The 18,343-nt window shown below is 44.1% G+C and overlaps 1 protein-coding gene across 1 annotated transcript in view; it reads right to left on the bottom strand.

Moving 5' to 3' along the window:
- A2M (alpha-2-macroglobulin) overlaps positions 1 to 18,343 on the bottom strand; it is a gene marked incomplete at both ends in the record, with an annotated part of 30,726 nt that extends 12,383 nt beyond the window's left edge. Inside the window, 19 exons of the mRNA XM_080639498.1 lie at positions 185 to 413; positions 732 to 840; positions 1,858 to 1,999; positions 2,614 to 2,781; positions 3,450 to 3,599; positions 5,402 to 5,544; positions 6,041 to 6,104; positions 6,441 to 6,668; positions 8,105 to 8,263; positions 8,767 to 8,876; positions 9,119 to 9,233; positions 11,078 to 11,201; positions 12,024 to 12,108; positions 13,353 to 13,521; positions 13,909 to 13,929; positions 14,432 to 14,484; positions 15,145 to 15,304; positions 16,307 to 16,490; positions 18,102 to 18,343. Of these exons, the coding sequence (XP_080495624.1) occupies positions 185 to 413; positions 732 to 840; positions 1,858 to 1,999; positions 2,614 to 2,781; positions 3,450 to 3,599; positions 5,402 to 5,544; positions 6,041 to 6,104; positions 6,441 to 6,668; positions 8,105 to 8,263; positions 8,767 to 8,876; positions 9,119 to 9,233; positions 11,078 to 11,201; positions 12,024 to 12,108; positions 13,353 to 13,521; positions 13,909 to 13,929; positions 14,432 to 14,484; positions 15,145 to 15,304; positions 16,307 to 16,490; positions 18,102 to 18,343 (2,655 nt within the window). The remainder of the gene's footprint in view (positions 1 to 184; positions 414 to 731; positions 841 to 1,857; positions 2,000 to 2,613; positions 2,782 to 3,449; positions 3,600 to 5,401; positions 5,545 to 6,040; positions 6,105 to 6,440; positions 6,669 to 8,104; positions 8,264 to 8,766; positions 8,877 to 9,118; positions 9,234 to 11,077; positions 11,202 to 12,023; positions 12,109 to 13,352; positions 13,522 to 13,908; positions 13,930 to 14,431; positions 14,485 to 15,144; positions 15,305 to 16,306; positions 16,491 to 18,101) is intronic.

Below are 18,343 nucleotides of genomic sequence, written 5' to 3'. Positions count from 1 at the left end.
GCTAGGAAGCTATAGCACTAGCTATTTCTGCAGTAGCAAAGGAGTAAAGAGCTGGAGTTGTGGGTTCTGCATTTGGAGTATATAGGAAGAATAACATAAGAATTTTAGGGGTCTAGGGCTATTCAGAGATAAGAGGTGTACAAGAAGGTACACAAGTACAGAGAAGGATTTAAACCTTCCTTACCCTGATGCAGGTGGTCAGGTAGTTGAAAACGGTGGCTTTCAGCGTGAAGGACTCACCACGCACTACAGAGTAGGGCACGGTGAGCTCTACAAAGAAGGGCTGGAAGGCTCTGAGGGTCACTGTTGGGGACAGGCCAAAGCCCGTGTCTGCTGAAGTGCAGAATGCATTGGCTTTCCACTCGGTGATGGTGTCAGGGATGGGTACATCTAGACCAGCATTTCCCTCAGAGCTGGTGAAGGACAGACAGCAAGGAAAAAGAGATTATTTTGATGGCATTTTGGTGACTATCTGTACCCCTTTTTGCCTACTGAACAGTACTGCCTGTGTGAATGTTCGGGCCATCCCATCTTCTTCCAGACCCACAACTACTCCTTGAACAAAACTAATCATGGTTGAAGGTAACTTCATCTCAGAGGATTGCCAAGTGAGCTCTGCAAACAAGGAAGGACTTTTAGGGATTGAAAAGGCTCGGTAAACCTGTGAGAATTCATATTTTCACCTTAAAAAAAACAGTTTTATTAAAAAGGAACTAACCCAAGGTGCTCACCTTATAGGTACTAAAATCCAAATCCAAGTTTCTGGGAAATACTTTCGCACTGTTTCTGTCAGCAGTTCAGGAGTGGCTGATGTGGGATAAAGTCTACCTGCCAGAGAGCCTGAATCTAGTAAGATGGAAAAGAAATCAACTTCTGATAATTCCAAACAAGGGAGATCTACATTATCATCATGCTTTGGTCTGAGAAAGTGGCAATCTATGTGGCAATCAGGAGCTGTGCTGGCAGCAGATGTTTGCTGTGGCTGTAATGAGCACTGGTACCAACAGCAATGAAGTTTTGGGGTCAGAGCCTATCAGCCGGAGGAGCTACCCTTCCATTTTTTCCTGCTGGTCTCCAGTGAATCTCAGAATTTGGGGGGTAGTAATTCATTAAGTTAAAACAAGGATGTTAGAGCAAAGAGTTATTCAAGGCCAGGTTGGACAGAGCCTTGGGTGACATGGTCTAGTGTGAGGCATACCTGCCCATGGCAGGGGGGTTGGAACTAGATGATCTTAAGGTCCTTTCCAAACCTAACCATTCAATGATTCTATGATTCTGTGATTCTACGACCATCTGTGCAAGAAGCCTTTTCCCTTTTGGGTGCCATCTTAATGTGATATCCTTCTTCATCCTACCAGGCCAGCTAGCAATGGAACATCCCGTTGTTGCAGTTTCTTTGTAGGATCACTGTGACTGAGAAAAACACCTCCCTGCCAAATCTATGGCCTACTCAGGAACTAGGCTGAAGATGCTCGAACTAAAACATGCACCTGGAATTTGAGAGCGGCAAAAATAGACTTTCTGACTAAAACAAAAATTTCACATGAAAAAAATTATTCCTAATAAAATATTCTAAATTTGGGGTGAAATTTGGTTAAAAAAAAGCCCAACTTCTGATCTGCCAGTCTTTGAAAGCTACCTGGTTCTTCTGAATTCAAATGTGGAGTTATCAAAGTTTGTCTGTAACCCTTTACAACCCAGCAAAATAGATAAGCCTCACACTCACACAGAAACTGAAATTCAGTACTGCTTCCAAGGATTCAGTTCATAACCCCAGCTCTTGTTTCAGGATTCATCCCAAAATACAGATAGGATCTTAGTCAATATAGGTGTGATGACAAAACCCAATTCCTTTACCGCTTATCCTCATTGCATGCATAGGTGCTCCAGACATGACTGAAGGTGCACCAAAGCCGACTCCTGCAGGCGCGTAGCTCTCAGTGCTGCAATACCAAGGTTTCCTCACCCTGGTATTTGTGAAAACTTTTAAACCCATTCCCTATGAGAGAGAAACCCAACATGGTTTTTTGTTACAGATTCCTGTTTAGGTCTACACAGCAGACCTGTCACTAGCATTTTACTGCCTCAAAAGGGGAAGCTGTTACTGTCTGTGGATTGGACCTTGAGACGGGTGCCTGGGTGGCTCAGAGAGGCCAAGGGATACATCCTTTCTGTTTCTAGGGCACTGATTCTAGCCCAATTCCAGCCTAGGGGTCAGGATGAGCCAGGGAGTAGACACAGTTTTCTCTCCAGAAAGAAATGTCTGTGGCTACGATGAAGCTCAAGGACATACTGATTTATTTGAGGTAATACTAATGGCACAGAATTATTTACCTCCCATTAGAACCTCATTTCAAGTCAGCCTTGAAGCTTTCCCTGTCTGAACAAAACTTTGAGACTGATCCCTTTTCCACCAAGGGGGAGCAAGACTGGCAAGACATGTGAAGCTTATGACTATCACTGAACTTGACTCTGGATAAAAATTAGTGACAGATCATTCAGAAACCCTTCCCTTATTACATTATATTACTTACATCACATCATGTCATAGACGGCCTAAGCATTCTTAGTCCTTCTCCTACTCCACTCTCTAACCATGCAAGAGGGCTATACCTTTAGGATGCTGTAAGCGTCTTCACTCATCTCCACTACTGGAGAATAGGTGATCCCATCCAGAACTATCTTCTTCACAGGTACACAATCCTCCAGGGGATCCTCCAAGAGCACGTCTGAACCATGCTGATAGTCATGCAATTCTGTCACTGGTAGCAAGCTATACACCTAGGCAGAAACAGCCAAGGTGTCAGGCATTTTCAGTATCCACTGTCACAAAACATAACTGAGGTAGTTAGATGCAAGCACCACAACAGTCACACCATCTGCACATACATCCACAATGCCATGGTCCAACCTTGTGGTAGGAACAACAGGAATTTGGGAGTCAGAAAAGAAATCCGGATTTGGAAATACTGCCACTTTTGTTATGGACAGCATGTTACTCTGGTTATTATGGCTCAAATATGTAAAAAAATTACACTGGCCAGCCCATCTGCATTTCTTTGTCCCTGCTCAGGGATTGTCATTTGATGCTTGGCATGAGAGGAACAAATTCTCTTGACACTTTCAGACACTACTCTAAGAAAACTAACCCATGGCTGGAAAGAGTAACTGAAGAATTATTATCAGACACACAACAGTGTTTGTCTCTGGCCAAAAGGAGCACTCACCTTAAAAGAGCTTCCTAATTGCCATCCCTACAGTCACACAAAACCCTTAAGAAACAGCTGTTGCCCAGTTCTCATCTTTTTGCCTTCTGCAGAGGGAGCTGAGAAACAGAATAGGGCAGCTCTCCTAAGTCAGCACTAACAGGAGGGACTGTTCACTGTTTCTACTCCAGCGCTGGGTTAATCTGACCAGGTTCCGACTTAATTCACAGACTAAGCACTTACAGAGCTGGCTGACAGGTCAGCTTCTGGCTTCATGAGGAGAACGCTCTTGTCCACAGCACGGACAGCGCAGAGGGAGTGCGGGGAGGCTCTGAACAGCAAGTGAGCATCAGAGGAAGGCAGGCCTTCAGAAGGAGAGAAGCTTAAGTCCACCTGTAGCCACAGGAAAAGCCATGTTACAGATGCCCTACTCGTGCAGGACTTTTTCCTCCAGTTGAGTGCATCAGTTCCAATCCTACAAAGTGCACATCTGCGCACACACACACCTCCCTCCCTTTGTGCTACTGCAGAGCCAAGCTTCCTTCCTGCAGTGCCAGAGGAATCAGCACTAACAGTTCTTGTCAACTTCAAGTATCACAATTGCACATCAAACTTTTAAGGCAGTTTTGGGGTTTATGACCACTGTGAATGTGATGAGATAATCCCACATTCTGTACTGCACCCAGATCTTGTATGTGGAGAGAAAGCAGGCTTGCAAAGACCTTTCTTAGCAGATTCTTTGGTAACATGAGAAGCAGTAATGCCCTGGAGCAATATTGCAATATCTACTGCCTGCTAATGATTCTGAAGAATAGGCCTGTTGGCTGAGGCCTGTTAAGACTTGTGTGTCTTCCCCAAAACCTAACTTGCATCTCCAACATCTCCCTGTTAACCTCTGGAAGCTCTTGCTAGAAGAAGTTGTCATCACCATCTCACATGACTTTGTAATTAGATGGCTGATTTGCATAAATCTTCCCTCTTCTTAGCAGTACAAACCCTCCTCTAACATGCAATGACCAAAGCATCCTCATAATAAACAGGCTGACTGACAAAGCAGCATCAGCTGCCAGTCTTCCCCATATCCTAACCAGTCCACAGCATGCTTTCTGCTGATACTGTCCACCTCTCCCAGGGTGGACTCATAATTTTGAGAATAGAAACCCAATATTCTTCAGGAAATGGCAGCATAAGGGCTCTAGCAATCTTGCTACTAGGAAAAATGTCTGGAACAGAGATAGCCCGAAGTCTGTCCTATCTGGTCTGACAACAGCTTTGAATTCATTATGCTTTCAGAGAGGAAAGCAGGATCTAAGCATGTAAATCACTTGGCACTTGTCTTGCACCCAGACCTTAATGTAGTACATAGTATGAGCTTTAATATATGACCAAAATTCAGGTGACCAGGCTTCTACAATGATACGAGTCTCAAGAACTCATTTATCTTGGGTTTTAGCAGTGCAAGGGACTGCTTTGGCAGTGTCCCATCCAGTATTCTGAAGTCTCAATAAGAATTTTTGAGGTTGCTCTCTTCTTACAGCTCCTCATACATCAATCTGCTCTTCTACAAAAGGAATTCATGGGGCTATAAGAGAATAATGGTCCACCTGCTTACAAAAAAGGTTTTATTGTTCTGCACTCTTTCAGTCTAACTATTGCTCATGCAGCATCCCGTGCATTGCTCATACAGCACCACTGTGCATTGCTCAGCAGGTTCAGGAGAGGTTTATCTCCATTTACATGCAATAGAAATTAAAATGAAAGGATGAGCTGTACGGAAGTTGAAAGAACTGACGAGTATTAGCTTTGCCCACTGGATTGGGGTTGTGTGAGTTTTATTTTTGCTCTGTGACCTCACACGCAGCCACCTTACTGCTGGAATGAGTTTGTGTGAAATACACGTGTTGCAGTATGACATAAGATATGCATGCCACCCTCCTGCCCCCCTCTTTTTCTTACCCAGGACCATCTGTGAGATCAGTGGATGTAACTAGTTGCCAGGAGGGGTTTTATCAGTGTAGTCCTTGCTAGCACTGTTTTTCCAACAGCTGATCTCCTCCAAGCTAACGCAAACCAATAAGTAGGGTTGTCCAGCGCTAGTAAATCTAAAGAAGCTAGTTTAGCCAAGTCAAATCTAAATAAGTGAACTAGAAGATGATGCAGTCTGATGGCTACTCCCTCAAGAAGTGGACACATACCTTATTCCTGAAACACTTTTCTACATTGAACTTTGCTGAATCAGCGATCAACTCCCTGCTGGGGGAAGTAGTGTAGACAAACATCTGGGCCACTGGAGCAATATCAGCTTGGACAGGCAGCTGTAGCAAGAAGACCCCGTTGGCTAGCGAAAAAAACAAGAGCAAGAAGTTAAGGTACAGGAAACCTGCTTCTCCAGCAGCCACAAGTCTAGGTTTGACTTCATGCCAAATTTTATCCTAGCCTAGATGAAACTCCAGGCCTCCAAGTGGGATGAACGGGTGCTCACAGAGATGTGAAAGTCTCACTATCTAACTGAAAAGGCCCATTTCAAGTCCTGTTTTCCAGTGCATAAGTATGCTGAATTTTGATTCAGCTTCTAAATACAGACCATCAGTCTGTGTCTTCTGAGAGTAGTGGAGCCCCAGAAAAGCAGTGTCAGAAGAAAGACAGCTGACATAGGGAATTAGAGAAAATCTGTGCAAAACCTAAATAAAGGCAGATAAAAGAAAGCTCAAACTCTTCCCATATTTTAGGGGACATGGAGATGTGAATCCCTGCATTTATATAGAAGCAGCCTGAATGCTTGCCACAGTTGTCCTTCCACGAAACTGACAATTTGGCAGAGGATAGGAACTCACCATTTTCCTGGTTCAAATCCAGAATGTGGGTGCCTGTTTGCTGAATGATTCCTTTGGCCATCACCTGAATGGAAGGAGAAACCCTACTGTGACTGAGGTTATGCATAAGACAAACCCTAAAGAGGGGAAACCTGAGAGGAGAGCAGCTGAGCTGTGTGAGACCTCACACCCTGCTCAGCTGCTCTCTGCCTCTCTGTAGCAGTATCCCAGTGCTCACCCAGGCAGCACTGGGACATCTTTACTCTTCTGCTCCTAACCCAGACCCTACTTTCTGTGCGAGAAAACATTTGAAGCATGATGGGAAAGTATTACAAGCCTGTTGCCACAAACCACATTTTTCATCTCCGGTTCCCCTACAACTGCCAGTGGCAACCTCACTATATGGCAGGTGCAAGCTTACCAGGTAGTAAAAGACGATTTTCTTCTGCTCCCCTATGGCCTCTGGAGTAAGGACATAGTGCACCCGTACCTCTGTGGAAGAGCCACAGCTTAATGTCTTGGACTTGGGCTCGATTTTGAGGTAGCTATTACTAGGAGAGTAAAAGCGCTTTAGTTGGAGATAGCCATCTTCATAATATGGAACAACCCAGGAATGGTCATAGCAGTAAGGGTGTATTTTATGAGTTGCCTGGAAAAGGAGAAAACACATACAGATACTCAAACACAGGTGTCAAAATCCATGGCCTCATATTAAAGGTTTGGTATGTTCCATATTTAAGCAAAAAGGCAGTCTACAGGAGAAAACCAACCAACAAACAAAAAAACCCATGAGTTTGGAAGATGCAAGATAGGGTGGTGGTATCCTTAGCAAATTATTGGGAATGATCTCACTCCCAGGAGGCTGGAGATTGTCTCAAACAAGCTGAATCATACCAGTTGTTTGTATCACCTCAAGGGCTCTTTGCACTAATACCTTGCCCTCTCTAATATGTTGGTTTAAAGAGAAAAGAAGCTGACTTTCATTTTTCTTCTCATTATTGGTGCTGGAGAAGGGTTAGTACTGTTCAGTTCAGAGATTATCAGTGCCAAGATCAAGTTAAGGATGCTACAACAAAGCAGTAGAAGTCCCCACCTAAGAATTCAAAACCGAAATTGAACAGAAGTTTAGGAGCTCAGCGAGTCCAGGTTTTGTTACAATTTAAAGCTTTTTCTTAAAAATTAAAGCAAGAGGAAGATAATTCCCATATAGAATGGCTCTACTTCAGCATTTCATGTGCCTTATATGCTTTTATTTCCTCTCTTTCTCACTATACTTGGGAATTCTTGCCTTTTCTTTACCCTGCAAAATTTTGAAAACTTTAAGCACCTGGTGGTAAGTTCTGGATATTTTTTAATGTTTCTAACCTATGACAAGAGAATTGTAGGGAGAAAACATAATTCTAGACAATCTGCCCTATTCCAGGGTGAGATATTACAAAATGTGCATTTTACACACATACTGCATTTACCACTAAAAAGAAGGATGCTCAGCAGCACTTCTTTTTCTCAGATGAACAAACTAATTCTGTATAAGGGAGAGAATTTCTGTGAATAGTTCATACTCTTTTTCTCTTTATGTAAGGAAAAAAAAAAGGGGGAAGAAAAAAAAAGAGAGAAAAAAAAGGAAAAAAAAAAAAAGGAGGAAAAATCAAAATGAGGATCACTTAGAAACTCTGAATGCTAAATTAAACCCTGAGAGATTGCAGATTGCCTCAACTGACCGTAAAAGATATTCAGGTAAGATACTTGGGAAATCATTTAATTGAAAAGACAGCAAAGCACTCCACTGTGCAAGTTAGACACACCTTTGAAACAGATTTGTCTAATTACGGCTGGTGATGCCTTGGAGCAGAATGGATTATTATGATCTTATGATATTACTTCTAATCCTATATTGCTATTGCCAAGCAGAAGTCAAATACTTACAAGCTAAGTGCAAGTTGACACGGTTTGTTGTACAACTATTTCCACCACACTGGTGTCATGGTTGGCACAAACAAACAGGAACAAGAAGCTAAGTGCTTTTGCACTTAATTTCTACCTCCCCTTCCTCCCTTCACCACCTCCTGTGCCTACAGGACTTACCCTAATTCCAACAGAATCAGAGTTTAACTTGGAAGTGTTCAGAGTAAACTGTGCCCTGCCTTCTTCATCTGTTGTGTAGTTGCCTTCCCCAACTCCTTGTAAAGAAATCCTCACAACTTCATTGGCAATTGGAGCACCAGACCCATCCACTAGTTTCACCTGGAAGAGCAAAAACAGTACAGTATAGAAGGAGAGGAATGCCTGTCACCTGAGCAGACTGATAGACCACCAAGCTAAGGATGTTTGGCTCATGTCAGACAAGGAAGCCTCCACCGTGCTTTACAAGTGTATCACCCATTTCTTTCAGAGAGAGCTGCACACCTACTGAATCTCACTTCTTTAGCCCTTTCTTATCTTCACCTCCGGGTCACAGGAGTGGATGTAGAGACTGACATGCACTCACACCCTTAGGGCTCCTATTAAACGGGTGACTTTTACTTGAGTGGAAAGTGGAAGCATGAGGACAGAGGGGTAAGCACAATAAGGTCTGTGCTCTCAGCTGCTGCTCCCCACTTTGAAAGCCTGCAGAGTAGAAAAGACCCACAGGGCATAGCAGCACTGAGGTCCAACGTCTTTGCAGAGCAGGCATGTGTGTCTATCCAGGAGGTTCAGTAGCATGATTGTTTGGCACTCACAGCATTCCATTCTCATGGTTTCCCTACCTGCCCAAAGAAGGGGATTCCAGGTTTGTAGTGGGTGTCTGAATTCTCAAAGGTGATTTTGGTAATGGTGGCTGTGATCTCAGAAAAACTTGTTCCAGTCAACTCCACTCCTGCAGGAACAAAAAAACCCACAACATTTAAGAATTAATTTGCCTCTGCCTGACCAGAATTACTGGTCCAGGCTCCTTTGCTGGACCAGCAATTATACTGATGGTCCTGACCTCTGGGTAGGAAAACTTCAGGATTCCAGAAAAGCAAGAATCTGCTTTTCTCCCTCACTCCTACTTGATGGTCCCCTCTGCTGGTATCTTGTGGGCTTACCACACAGCTCTTTGATTTAGGTGATTCATACCTGTCTCCTCCTCTTTAATCCTAGCCTCCACATGGAGCTTATTCTCATATCCATTTCTCTTGAGCTGGAATAACTTGGTCTTTACCATTTCAGAAATGCAGCCATAGTTGTCTGTCTTCTAGAGAAAAACAAGCAAGACCATTATAGTCTCATTTATATAATGTTCATCCAACTTAATGAATCCACCAGTGTGTTGCTATGAACTGGAAGTGGAGCCGAATAACCTCACAGATCATTCCCCCTGTTGTTTTTATCAAAACTGGAAAAGCACATAAATAACATGGCAAGGAGCATTTTAAAGTACTTTCAAAAACACCAGAGCAAAGAATCTGCAACCTCAAAAATTTTTGTGTATGTGTCTGAAGTTTGAAATTGCAAACACTTGATACAGAAGCATAAGGAATTACTCATGTGTCTACCAGACAGGAAATATTTGTAAGGCATCAGGCACATTAGAACATAGCTGCTACTGAAAATGCACAAGCTGTGTGAGTGATACATAAACCAAAGCCTGCGTATGTGTAGAAAGAAGATGACAACTAGTAAAATATTTCCAAAGCTTGCCACCTCTCTTTCAGCATTTTCATGCACAGGGCAGGTCTCCACAGAAAAAGAAAGACATGTCTGGAAGAAAGGTTAGCCCTGGAGCATTCATATTTTCTTTTAACATAGATAACAGCAGTGGCAGAGACAATTGTGGGGACCATACAGTAACAGACACCAAGGACCACAAGAATGTCTTCTGCTTGCTTTCTTGTCCTGACATACTTCCACAATTGCTGTTACCCCAGCTTCTGTCAATTTAACTTGTACTGTTCCACCTGGCCATGCTCCAAACACCATTCAGGTTTGCTCTTGTAGACTTGTCAGTCTGAAGAATGAAGAAAGTGATTTTTTTTTCTGTCTGTATTAACCACTGCTTTTAAAGCCATACTCCTTTCCTTCTTTAAAACTGCATCACCTTTCTCCTGATTTCTGCTCCTCTTCTGCTTTTAACACCAATTCTGATCCCACAGAGTCTCTAGTGTAAGACAACTCCAACTCTGTTCTCATCACCCATACTTTTTCTATCTCACTTCTCCATTATACTCTACATTTCATCTGACCTTTTTTTTTCCTTCCATCTCTTCCTTCTCTATAAGCTTCTTGCCTTTACACACATCTTTCTTACTACACTGACATTACCCCTATTTCTACCTTCACATTTCACCTTGCACCCAATCTTCTCTCCTTCTTCAAGCTTCCTTAAAATACATGGATCCTCTCTCCTTTTCACACTATGATTGTACATACTGGAGCAAGCCTGTACATGGCTACAAGGCGTGCTAAACAGCCAGTGTGACCAGCAGGTGGAAAGAGGTGATCCTGCCCCTCTCCTCTGCCCTCATGAGACCCCACTTGGAATACTGTATGCAGTTCTGTCCTCAACATAAGAAGGACATGGAGCTGATGAAGCAAGTCCTAAGGAGTACCAAGAGGGTGATCAGGGACTGGAGCCCCTCCCATACAAAGACAGGCTGAGAAAATGGGAGCTGTTCAGCCTGGAGAAGCTGTGTGGAGACCTCATAGTAATCCTCCAGTATCTGAAGGAGGCCTACAAGGATGCTGAAAAGGGATTCTTCATTAGGTACTGTAGCAACAGGACAAGGGGTGACGGATTCAAACTTAAACAGGGGAAGTTCAGGTATATATAAGGAAGAAGTTCTTTACTGAGAGGGTGGTGAAGCACTGGCACAGGTTGCCCAGAGAAGTGGTAAATGCTCCATCCCTGGCAGTGTTCAAGGCCAGGTTGCATAGAGCCTTGGGTGACATGGTTTAGTGTAAGGTGTCCCTGCCCCTGGCAGGGGGGTTAGAACTAGATGATCTTAAGGTCCTTTCCAACCCAAACCATCCTATGATTTTATGAAATAAACCATACTTTCTCCTATCTCTCTGCCCAACAGAGTAATCATGACTCACCTGTTCAGAGAACTCATCACACACTGCTTTAGCCTCTTCACCATAGCAGGTGGTGGCTGGGTGTTTAAACTTCCGGCAGACGCGGAAGCTCACAAGGCCAGGAACAGGCTTCCCAAATGTGTATCTACCAGCAAAGAGGATTGACAGAAAACCAGAGCCATTAGGAATGTAAGAGAGAGGGAGAAAAATTACTAGCTCACCCCCAATGTAGCCAGAACTCTTCCCTAGAGCTGCCTCCAGGATACAGCAGGGTCATCACAGGAAATAAAAAGCAGAAAGAAATTTGGTAATGTTTTAGGATCAAGCTTGGCTACAGAGGCAGGTGCACTGACTACATCCCTGAGAATAACACATAAGTCTTCAGAATTCATTTACCTTAACGCTGATTTAGTTGAGAGGACCCCTCATCTTGGAGAACACGGTGCAAGTACCTACCCCACTGCCCCATTCTGATGAAATGGTTTGTGTATGTATGTGAGCTGGGTCTTCAGCCCAAGCCATGGCTCTTCCTGCAGGATGCATGGAACATTGCTATGTGGAATTGAATGAGGTGGCCCAAAGGTATGAGGGCAGCTGCATCACTTACAGTTTCTCTCAACAATGACAAGCAGAAGCCACAGTTAAAACATCGTTCCCAGATAAAATAAACTGAAGTCCTCTTCCCTTGCACTATAGCTGGTGTGAAACCCTCTATGACTCAAAAAATATGTTAAAAAACCCTCCCAAAAAACTGGAAGAACAATATGTTTCTACATGTTACATACTAAGTGCCCCAAGCAATACTTGTTGCCTTTTGTCAAATGGCAGATGTAGCCTGTTTGGTCCTGGGACCCCAAAATGAATGAGAAATGTGATGAAGTACCATATCGCAGTCTCCCAATTGGACTTTCAGCAGCAGCTGAAGAAAAAACTGAAACCAAGGAGGCCTTGAAAGAATGACACTTACAGACCACAAACTGTCACCTTCAGCTTCTCATCAAGAATGGTGATCACCTTGGGCATTTTCACTGTTACTTCGAATTTTGGCAACACTGCAGCAGAACCAAAGGAAAACAGTCTATGTAGTGGGGAGTAATATACGAACGAGACATGAAGGCTACTCAAAAGCTAGTCTTAAAAATGACCTGAAACTTTTGCATCTAAATTGTCAGATTTTAGAGGTTTCTGTCACCCGCACATCCCACTGAAGTCAGTGAAAACCACAGGCACTGAACCAACCACTGTGCCAGGTAAGAAGACAAGATTATTACACCAGCGATTAAAATACAGCAGCTTCTTAGATAACACATGGATTACCAGTCCCACAGCAGTTGGATACAGTAAAATAAGAGAATTAAGTCAATAAAGGTCTCCCACAAACATATAAAGCTGGGACAGCAGCCTGGTCTCTGAATTTCCAAAGCATGTAGATCTTACTAATCTGCAAAACAGGAAGACTCCATAGCTTCCCCAGTGACTTAGCAGAGGGTGAGATCACATCTAAGCCCAGCTGCAGGAGGGAAAGTGGATGGTGACTCTTTGGGAGAATTAGGAGGCATTTAGGGCACGGAACAGCCTTGCAATTGAAAGAGGTCAAAGGACTTCCAGATTCATCTTTCAGGACTCATGTCAGCTGCATGAGCCAGATCATGTCAGACCACAAAACAAGGAGAGCTGCAGCCTGCTTGCTGGGGTGGGAAGCTATGTTGGTTGCAACCGTCTGCAGGTGTGTATTAGGACACCATTTTCTAGTCAAGCAGAAGGAACTGCACAGGGGTGAGAGCACCAGAGAGAGGTTAAGGCACTAAGGCATCATTCAAGCTACAGGCTTAGCTTATGGGAGAGAAAAGGCAAGTCTGAATTTACAGACAGCCCCAGCCCACACCAAAAGATCAGGACTTTGGGCCTTAGGCAGCAGAAACCCAGACTTATAGCATGACACTTGACAGGGGTGTAGCCAACTAGAGCTTTTTAGGGCTGTAGCCCTAAATCACCTCTGCAAGGAGGTGAGGCTTGTGGCTGACAGCACGTTGCTCCTCCTGATGGGAGCTCTGTTGAGGTGAGCAGTCAGAAGAGCTGCGCTGCATAGCTTGGGGCTTAATGAGGAGTGGATACATGTCGTTCAAGTCCTTCAGTCTTCACTCCTCAGAAAGGGACGATGCTTGAGAGGGGGAGGACACAGAGACATTTTTCCAGCCATGCTGGACATCCTGGTCAGATCTACCACCCTGTTCAATTAAGCTTTCATGCCCCATGGGACTAACCGTTAGGAACTTGAAACTGAAATGACAGTTACCATACTCCTCCACAGAGAAAGGATGCCAAACTGTCTTCCCAGAGGCCTTCTGTACCACCACTCTGTAGGTCCCTTGAATAGGTTCAGAGGTGAGGCTGAAGAACAGCTCGATCAATCCCATGTTTAACTCTGCCTTTGTCCACTGGTATAGACGGTTTTGCTTTGGGTCCTACACAGAATGTGATCACAAGGAGAATGTGAGAACACTGGAAGTCTGCAACCAGAAGGTCCTTTCCAACCCTAACCAGTCTATGATTCTATGATTCAAAGCAGTGAGAGGAGGCCTAGCCCCAGTGTTTTAGGAGGCTGCATAGCAGAAGAGGGGGGCAATACCAAAGTTGTGTGGTGAGCTCAGGGTTGGACAATAGAAGGAGCTGTAAGCTGAGCCCAGAGTACGTTTGCCGCCATAAGAGTTAAAACTGTGTGCATTCACATTAATGAAATGGACCTGCTTAATTCACAAACCAGACAAGAATCATCTTGAAGCAATTGGTCAAGCAATTTTGGCCAGGCTGAGTGAAATATATGTGAATGTGAATTGAATGTTTGTACATACCTCAATATACACCAGCGGAAACTAGAAAAAGAAGAAAGGAAACAGCACGTTTAGACAGAGTGCAAGCAACACAGTCAAATGACCACGGCTATGACCATGTTTCAAAGAACAAGCTGATCACCCAATGGGATAAGGAAAAATGTTCCTGGTATGGAGAAACAGATGATTTTGAGATACATCAAGAGTGGGGACAATCCCTTGTCTCCATCAGAAAAGTAAGCTGACATTACTAACTCTGGATGATCTGCAATGCTAATAAGAGCAGGTGAGCACTCTAATAATGGCAGCCTTGCTCATTGCTGATGTGCTTACACCAGCACCATTCATCACCAGTTTGTCAGACCTTTCCAAGAATGCAGAGGGCACCTTTACACAGAAATTTGAAGAACAGACCCTGTTAAGATCTGAGGTAACCCAGGAATTACACCATTATCTCAATGTACTGACAGCCCTTCTTTCCTCCCTTTCCCTGCATAGATGACTTAATGCCAAATAACTAGAGAAAAGGAAGTATTATCCTTACCATCTCGTTCAAGGGACGGAAGTCTTTATCCAGAGAAACAATTCTGAACAGGACTGATGGAGAAAGGCAGACAGTGAGGTTCCACAGTGCAGTCACCAACCAAAAAGCACCAGTTGCAAAAACAAATGGTACAACAGAGAACAGAGCTGTTCTCTTCTGAAGAAATTCCATTTGTTAGAAAGCTAAGACATACTAGAAAGTTAGTCATGTAAGAAATTACATTAATAAGAGGATGTTAAGAGCAAGTCCAAGGCAGTGTGAACATCTTGCTGATCATGGACTATAATCTCATTAATTCGGACCAAGGTTAAATTTAAGTTGTCTTTATCTACTTTGCAAAGACACATTTTTACACTGGAATTCACATAGGTCTTCTAATTTTGTCACAACTAGACTGGCTTTTTAGGAAAGATGAACGCAAGCAAATTATTTCAGCACTTGGTTGCAAGTTTCTGTTGGCTCTGGATGGATAGAGAACTCAGTGCCTCTTTTAGGACATTCATTTCTGTCCAGGACAAATTTAGGAGATCAGTGGCCCAGAAGAAATAAATGGCTTATATAGTTCTCTTCACTAAGCATTAAAAATATAAGCCTTAGCCATGAGGTTGCCCTTCCGATCCCCACTGAAAGCAGAGGATATTTGGCCAGCACAATCCAACAGTTTTAATGCAAATTTTTGTTTCAAATGCAAATATCCAGCCCTTCCCTGGTACCTGTCTGTCCAGGCTTGTAGACGGGTTTGTCTGTCTGGATGAAGACCAAGCTCTCATAATTCTTGACCAACACTGATTTGCGGTTCCTGAACTGCAGTGTTGCACCCTTCACCATTACAGTGAGAAACGCGACTGATGACCAGCTATTTGATTTTGGAAGCTGGAGAGAAAGAAGGCAAGTATGTTACAGACCACCTTTAAAGACTGAAACTGGCCTTCATGAGAGATCTAATATAATCCTGATGGACACAGCACAGAGGTGAGGGGAACTATAATCATCAGGAACAAGAGACCAATCTTTACTTGTCCCATATCCTTACTCATTCCTACTTCTGTGAAGTGATTGTGCAACGACTGTGCAGCAAAAGAACTCCCAAATCTTCTGCACAATATTAAGAAATTCTTACTGCCCTAACCAAAACCCTTCTACCCTTTTCCTTTTGACATTCACAGGGGCAATGGAATAATCCCCAGTCTCTTTCAGATAATGCCCCTAGTCCTTGCAGAACATTTCCCTTTTTGAACCAGACATGCCAGATCTCTCTGCATCTCTCTTCAACTGACAAAGTTCAGTCTTCAGCCTATATCTGACACAGGTGCCGAGTTCAGTATCCTGCAGACCAGTTCTTCACCCTTCAGGCTAAAGACGTAATCGATGCTCTGAGCCATATGACCAACTTTCCTAGTTGTCCTAGTTGTTATAGTCCCTAGGGCTATCACTTACATTAAGCTATGAATTTCCTGCTTCCCTCTCTTTTTTAGACACAGGCAATCACAGCAATATGTTCTTACATTAATTCAGTGTACATATCCACAAGGAAAAAAAATATCTGAGGTCCAAAAGCTTTACCCCAATTTGAAGTTACTTGAGTGATAATCTGTGGCTGTTGAAGGATGATGTGGAGAGCCATTTGAAGAAGCTGTTCACCACTTCTTTCTCCTGGCCTCTTATCCTCCTGTTCTAGAGAAGGGCTGCGTTTCCAGGATTTGGCATTTCCCAATCAGGGAGCATGTTAAAGAGATCTCAGCAGTGAGAGGGTGTTGAGAATGGACATTAACATGAACAAGAGGGAAGCAAATACTTACACAGTGTTACTCTGGTCTTTGCCCTTAGAGTTTACCTTTGGCATAAGAGACCAGCCAACAAGGATGAGATACTCACAGAGAAAGGGATGCAGGTGAATACATCCTTCTCTGACACCACGTCATCAATCAAGCTCCTGTTTTCCCCTTGATACTCGAGTGTGGCACTCAGTGTCACAGACTCATTCAGGTGGGTCAGCTGAACACAGACTTTCTCAGGAGAATCAGTGTGGATCAGAAAGGGCAGCAACACCGTATACTGCCTAGGAACAGATGAGAAGGACAGGTCAGAAGAACCAGGAACAGGCAAAAAGAGCTGTACAGAAAGAACAAATAAACCAATCTGATATAACAGCCTTCAAAGTACAGGGAGTAAGGTGCATTTTCTAGGAGCATAATAAGGTTTCCAGCATGTCTGTAAAGGAGGGAAAAGCAGGCCAGTCTCAAAAGTAAAATACCACAGGAAATCCTCAATGCAAATGTCTGGAAGGGATGTGTTTTTCCAGGTTCTGGCACAACAGCAGCATTTCCTCCTGGGACCCTGAATAATGCCAGTGTGGAAAAGTCAACTGCCACCTTTGCTAGACACCATCAGTAGGATCCAGGAGCCACATGACTTGCAGTACCCAGTGAAGAAACGCCATTGAGTACACACTGCAAACTGCAGATTTACTCTCATTCCTCTCAGACACCCAGAACTGCCACAGAGTGGTGCCAGACCTTAAGCAAAACAACTGGAGCATATTTCAGGTTTCCAGGGAAGGAAGTCCTCTGTCTCAGCCCAAGCTGGGGAACCCTGCTCAGTCCTATACAGCCTCACTCTCAGCGGAGGAACCTGCTTGTAGTATCCCCGTGCCCAGAACCGCATCTGGGAACCCAACCTGACTCACCTAATGGCAACAGTGCTCCCTTTTGGGTGGGCAAGGACTGGCCTCTGATGGCCCCTGGGCAGCAAGTAGCTGGGAGAAGAGCTTAACACCTCAGCAGTAAGGTAGGGCATCCCTTTTAGTGGTAGGGGAGGCTCTGACATCTTTATATCCATCATATGCTTATCCTGCATTTGATGAAAGCACTGCAGCACAGCCTTGCTGTGCTGGGAGGAAAAGACATTGCTGAAAAGACATTGCCAAAATCCAGAGAAGAAAGTTTCTGGGAAATCAGGATCCCCTCGTGCACTGCTCCTGCCACACATGTACACGCATGAACACAACACATTCCCTTCACATGCAAACGGGGAGAAAGGGGATGAAGAAGGGATGCAGCACAATATACCCTCACAGACTTTAGCAGTCACAGTATGACAGTGCCACATAACCATGAGTGAGAAGGGAATTTTCATTCCATTGGCTGAGCTGAAAAATGTGAATTAAAAAATAAAGCCATTTCTGGTCAGGCCAGATCTGTTATTACCGACCAAAAAATCACTCCCGTCTCCCGGGCATTCAACCTGGGAGAAGGGCAGTTCAACCCAAAACGAAACCTTTCAACGCCTTTTCAAAAAAGTCTGTCTCTGAGAATGTGTAAACAGTTATAAAAAGTTGCCTTTCAAAAGAACCACTTTTGTTCCGAAAATTTTGTTGTAACCCTGTCAATCCATCAGCTCACTGCAGCTGCAAAGGTATTCCATAGACATTCTCCTCTTTATTTTTTCCTTTTTCTTTTCTAAAGTTTTACTGATATCTCAATTTCACAGACTGCTTTGAGTCCCCCTGAAGCAGTAGAGTTGCTGTTTGCAGAAGACACTTCACCCAGCCCTGGTGTCTTTATTCCTGGGTGAAGGAAATTAAGATGATAAGAGGCAAAGCAACAGACAGAGGAATACAACCCGGGGCCTCCTGCCTGCCCAGAGACCCCCCTGCATATGTGTAGCTTACGGCTCTGTGGCAGGCGAGGCGTCTCCAGGAAGGAAGAAGAGGAGAAGGAGGACGACACTTGGTTTGATGAGCAGCCCGTCTCTCCCCATGGTGCAGAGCAGGTTGTGGTGAGTCAAGCAGACACCCAGCCTGGTCCAGTGCTGCCTGTACTCCCTCTCCGCTCTCCGGGTCAACCCCTTTATACTCTCCTCTGCAAACAGCCCAGGGGCTGGAGGAGATAAGGGCTGGGGGCCAGGGCCCAT

This window comes from Psittacula echo (genome assembly GCF_963264785.1).
Source record: "Psittacula echo genome assembly, chromosome: 1".
Taxonomy (NCBI): domain Eukaryota; kingdom Metazoa; phylum Chordata; class Aves; order Psittaciformes; family Psittacidae; genus Psittacula; species Psittacula echo.
The sequence above is the reverse complement of the archived record's forward strand: the minus strand, read 5'-3'. Positions and strand labels throughout refer to the sequence as shown.